Source organism: Hordeum vulgare, chromosome 1H (genome assembly GCF_904849725.1).
Source record: "Hordeum vulgare subsp. vulgare chromosome 1H, MorexV3_pseudomolecules_assembly, whole genome shotgun sequence".
Lineage (NCBI taxonomy): Eukaryota > Viridiplantae > Streptophyta > Magnoliopsida > Poales > Poaceae > Hordeum > Hordeum vulgare.
Window position 1 is genome coordinate 5,679,329 of NC_058518.1, and position 5,733 is coordinate 5,685,061.

The window sequence follows — 5,733 nt, forward strand, 5'->3', positions numbered from 1 at the left end:
TTCGAAATTTGTTCATATTCATATTCAAACTTCTTTTGATCATATCTTTGTATCCGTATCTCCGTTTTAGATGAATCTAATTGCGTCGGATTCGTATCAAAGTAATCTTTCCGTTTGTATCATTAGTTTTAACTTTTCAACTTATAATTTTGATCAAATCAGATTTATCTATTAGTGCTCAAAAGTGTTCACATCGTTTTAAGCCGATTCAATGTTATATTGACGTATTTGTATCTTTTGATCCGCTAGTTCAAATCTAGTAATTCTTTTTTCTACACGCTCATATTGATCTCCTATATCCAGTAGCATCATTAGTTTCGACCTTTGAACCTTACAAATTTGAGCGATTCAAATTTTTATTCGAACATTCATTTGATCTTATCTTGCAAACCGTACCACCTTTTCAATTGATTCCTTTTACCCCTAAACACTCATGTCATATATTTTTGTACGTAACCATCGTACTTCAGTTCAACTTCTCTTGACCTTTTGAATGCAAATTCAATTCATACTTCAATTCGCTATAACTTGCGTTGTAGTGCTTCATTTCAAGAAATTCTTTCTACAAATAAATTCTTATGTCTTATACTATTTGTCAAACAACTTTCATGTTGTTCTCCCAATATTTTTTATCATCTCCCATAGTGTATGCAAGTCGAGCTTATATAGCAATAGTTCATCGTCCATTACCTCTTTTGATCTCATTCATGCACCTTCACTTTACAACACACTTAGGACCTTTTTATTAAACCTTAGTACGTTGTTATTTTGCACCAAGACATGCTTTGTTCTTATGTTCTCTTGGTTCTTCCTTTTTGGCATGAATGTTTATTGAATGCTATTCATTTACGATAGATTGCTCGGAGTGTGGCGAGTAGGATTATCAGGATTTTGAGAGCGACTATCTTCATCAAGTAATACCAGGCAAGTCACTTTGATCATACTATCACCTATGTTTTATGCATCGTAGTTCTACCATCCTATGCCCAATTGCATGCTGAGTAGGTACTTGGAAATTCTAGTATAGATTGTAGTATCATGTGGTAGGCACACAACAACCCCGACACTTGGCCCCGGGACGACAAATTTCATATTGCTATGCTTGAGTAGACGGGATTTCGGTTGAGTGCATAACACGAGTGATGCAAGGTTGATTAAATAATCAAGACCGGTTAAGACAAGATTTTCAAGACCTTGGACGCAATGCAACTCTGGGTGAAGGACGGTTGATCGGCTCCCTGGAGAACCCAGTGGATGACCCAGGATGCTGGAGAGGCCATGACATCCTGTGGAAAGCTTCACCCAGGCTCAAAGAGACGGACGGATATTTTCAAGACCCAAGGCTTACCTGCACAGTCACAAGTCATTATGGGCTCTGGCTTGGTTGGACAACGCGGCGACTCTGGACAGGCGGTGCTAGCAGATGTAGAAGAACGGTAGGAATGGATGGGCACCGACAGGGATTCAGAGGGACCCGTTGAAAGACCATGTTTTGATCATCCGGTCTTCAAACACCCTGAAGTGCGAGGACATACTCGGAGGCGATCAAATCTTGTGGGGAACGTATGCAAAACTCTGCAGAGTACTCAAACCTAATCGATTAGCCGTGTCCACGGTCATGGACAACTTGAGCTAAAGGAACTGAAGTTATCTGAAATTCTCAACACCATTATAAATACTTGATGAGGGTAATATTGATAACTCGGGTATGAGAACTGGTTGGCGGAACCATCTCATTAACAACCAACAGCGTAGTAATATTTTTCTTTTAGCCTCTCTTGATGTAGGAGAAAACTTGCTTTTCGCTAAAAACTTATAGCCCCACCTGCCATATATGCATATAGTATAGATGACATTTTACCCCTTCTCTTATGTGACTTGCCGGCATATTCAATATGATGACCTACACGGCTGCAACGTCTTATGTTGCAGATATTTTTCTTCGACGAGTAAGAGTACGATTCAGGGTTACGGTCTACACTCAACTTGCCGTTGGTGTTTATTGGGACTCCACTCCCTTGACTGCTTCCGCTGAGATATTTAAGGTATATATATCAGTTTTACGCTATTTACATGTGATTGCACTTTGATATATACATTGATGTACTGTGTGTGCCAGCATACTGATCCAGGGATGGCACAGAAACACAGAGGCTTGACTCGTTTTGAGTCGGGTCGCTACACTGATGGAGCTTGGTCATTTTCTTTCCTTCATACTACCTTCCTTTGAAAAACATTGTTTGGTTTATTTTATAAAGTGACTATAGGAACTTCTTCAGGTAACTTAGTTATGTATAATCAAGAAAAAAATAGCATTTGATATAAATGCAACAAGGATTTAATAATACATATATAGAGGAATACCACACCGACTAGACTTTTTTATTTGTTTTCTCTTCATGAAATACAACTGAGCCCATCAGTCTCTCATCGAGACACATTCCTAAAACATTACATATATTTAAGACTCCAACCTGGAGAACTTGTTGGTAGCCAAGTGGTAAGGACTTGGTGGTATTTCCGCTCTAGCGAGGGTTAAACACCTGTTAGGTGCAAATTCTGGTTTCTTAGGGTCTTTTTGTACTCTGCAACTTGCAAACATATATGCTTAGTTACAATGTCAAGAAAAAAATATAACACATGCCTTGAAAACACACTTATGACCACAGTATGAAAAAAAGACCCCATGCCGCTCATTCTTATCCATTATATATATCCAAGGCATTTTTTAGAGAGGACATAATAACCCACCATTTTGTCAGTATGTGGTACGTAGTGTATTCTACCCAATCCATTGTCTTTGTATATTCATCTGCACATTATTAGCAGAAGAAATATTAGCAACTGACCTCACATGCATGAAGGAACTTCAATGAGAATTATAGCAAGTGGATCCTTCATGAGAGTATATGCTCTAAATAATCAATCAGGTGTAACAGGACAAAAGTGCAAAATATGGTTCTTGCAAAGCCAGTCAAACAAATGGATTAAAATGACTAAGACTTTGCTCTTTGGATCCTACCATTCTTTAAGGCAAAGCTCTCTCCATCCTTTATTACTGACATTACATTCGGCGGTATTCAGGGCAGGTTGTACTCCAATTGATATTGAATTATTCAAAATGGTATGGTTCCTTCATAGAAATAGGTTTGGCTTAACTAGAGCATATACTTGTCCCCCGGCCATCACATCCATGCATGGGGTTAGAATGACTCGTAGATAGTGTACTTTGTAAACCCTGTAATGGGTCTAAAATACCATATATATTGAGTTCGATGATCACCCCTTCTAGCATTGAGAAGCTGGTTAATGTCTTTTTGATAGTATAATAGGTTATGCTGCTGCACATGCCAATGACGTAGATGCATCCTCTACCCCAAATAAATTTAGGTTGGGCGGTGAGCAGTGTATGCTAAGATTCTTAGTCAAAGCGAAGCCTTTCATGTACAGAGAGAAACTAAGAAGGGAAAACGCCTATGCCATTTTGCTTACCATCAATACATATAGATATGAGGAGAAAATTACACGTTTCGTTTGTACTCTCTGCCGCACTATGATTTGGTCCCGCAACTGAAGAAACACTACAATAGGGTCCCTATACATGTGAACACATAACACTCTATGGCCACCCTAGCGGAACACTAAACAGTAACTTGCTCTGTTGCCCCCACACGGCGTGGCTCTTTGCGGATAACCCCCTCACACTTTGCGGAATAAACCCACAATTTACCAGTCCAAGCGTCGTGCCGCACTATGATTTGGTCCCGCCCCGTCGTTGCTGGGCCCACTTGCCGGCCTCCCATGGCACACCGTCATGGAATCCAGTGAAAGAACCCATTTAAACCTGCTTGCATGCGGTTCCCGAGAGTTCCCGGCGTACCGTGTGGGCGGCCGCTCAAAAACTACAAGACGCCTCCTGCAGGTTGCGGCTGCAGGAGAGGTCGCCCTTGCCATTAATGGCGGCGTTAATCCACCAACCGACTCCTTCCCTATTGGGCGGCTATAAAAGCCATAAGGATGTGTTGGGTGTTCTATATTTTTGCATGCTCCGTTAGTATCCACGTGGAAGATTAACTGCATAAAAATATATGATACTACCTATTCATCCATATTTCAACATTGAAAACAATTGAAAATATTGGCTAGCAAAGTTATTTGTTTTGAATGATAGTTCTTATGATAAGGTAGATGGTTTGGTATCTTACGCTTAGAGGTCCCATTTTCATCTCCGGTTTTCTTGCATGGCAAAAACTATAAGTTGGAAGGTACATAATGAGAATTGTTATATAGGTTCCTCATGCCTAGCTACTTCCTATAAATGCACCCCTTTAGCTACATATCACTCTCACAACATACACCAAGAGTAAAACTCTACTTTGTAGTGGTTGCTCCTTCTTTCTCTTGAACACACCAAAGCTAGCCATAGCAATGGCTAGACTAGACCATACGCTGTCCTTCCTACTCATATGTTCTTTCATACTTTCCATAACCAATCCTTCCTTCTCATGTCCCGTTCCTTGTGAAACTGAGTTAACCTTGCGCTTCTACTTGCGTCGAGTTGTTGCTGGACCATCCCGTGACCAAGAGCAAATTGTAGCATCCCCATACCCTAAAGGCTTTGGTCAAATAGTTGTAAATGATTGGTCTATACTTGATGCACCTGAATCCAATGCTACTATCATTGCTCGTGGGGAAGGCATGCAACTCCAGGCTTCTCGAGCTGGTAATCGCTGGTTCAATTACGTCAGCATAGTGTTTAAGGAAGATAGGTAATACTTTTAGCAATTTTCATATCTTGGCCCTACTAATGATTGACTTCGATGCAAATAGTTTAACATTCTGGTGTTACCTAAAATAGGTTTCGTGGATCAACTCTCATAGCCATGGGTATAACTCAATGGGCCATTGTTGGCGGGACTGGACAGTTTGCTAGTGCACATGGTACTATCAAGCTCGGAATTTTCAGGGAAACCAATGTCGAGACTTATGTTCAGCTTGATATCCATGTGTTCAGCACCCCCGAAACAGTAAGTACTAAGTTGGGACCATGTGGACCTTCACATATATTATTTCTATTCACACACACTTCTCACCAAGATCATGATCAAGTATTACGGTAGCATGCTTTTAGTGAAATTCTTAGTAGTAACCACACCTTAATTTTCATTTACATTGTGCAGGTTACATCAGCTAGTACCGCCGATGAGTAACTCAATATAAAAGGCAAACGTGTGGATGTCGATAGACCATCTTCATGAGAAGATAATATGTGGATTTATTGTATGGAATAAATGAACTATTGGAAAAATCAACCTCCTGTGATGTCTGTTGATGTTGTTTTGTGGAATTTGTACGTGAACTTTCGGGGTATTATCTTATTGATATGGTTATGGCTGTAATAAAGTTTGTTTGAAAGAGTAAATGTGAAACTTGACAAATGATTGATTGTGTACCAATGATAGTGGCATCCAAAATTTGGCTAATAATTAAATCTTGCATTGATACCATTTATAAGAAGAATAGAATATTGACAAGAAACGGGGTCTGAAGTGGATAGTAATAGATTTTTCTGCTATCCGACATGGATCTTGGCAACTTGAAGTTTTCACAATGGTTAAATAGAAATTCACAAATGTAGGACATGGTATGTACTCCATACTTGTATCTGATGCTTGTTGATTATAAATAATACACATACTACCTTGTGTCAAGATCTTATGTGTTACATGTAAA

At 39.6% G+C, this 5,733-nt stretch overlaps 1 protein-coding gene across 1 annotated transcript; it reads left to right on the top strand.

Moving 5' to 3' along the window:
* Positions 1-4,397: 4,397 nt before the first annotated feature.
* On the top strand, positions 4,398-5,391 carry LOC123427933. Its single transcript, XM_045112109.1, has 3 exons — positions 4,398-4,769; positions 4,859-5,027; positions 5,181-5,391. Exons 1-3 carry the CDS (start codon positions 4,429-4,431, stop codon positions 5,208-5,210), a joined length of 540 nt encoding a protein of 179 aa, XP_044968044.1. The 5' UTR covers positions 4,398-4,428; the 3' UTR covers positions 5,211-5,391.
* The last annotated feature ends 342 nt before the right edge of the window (positions 5,392-5,733 follow it).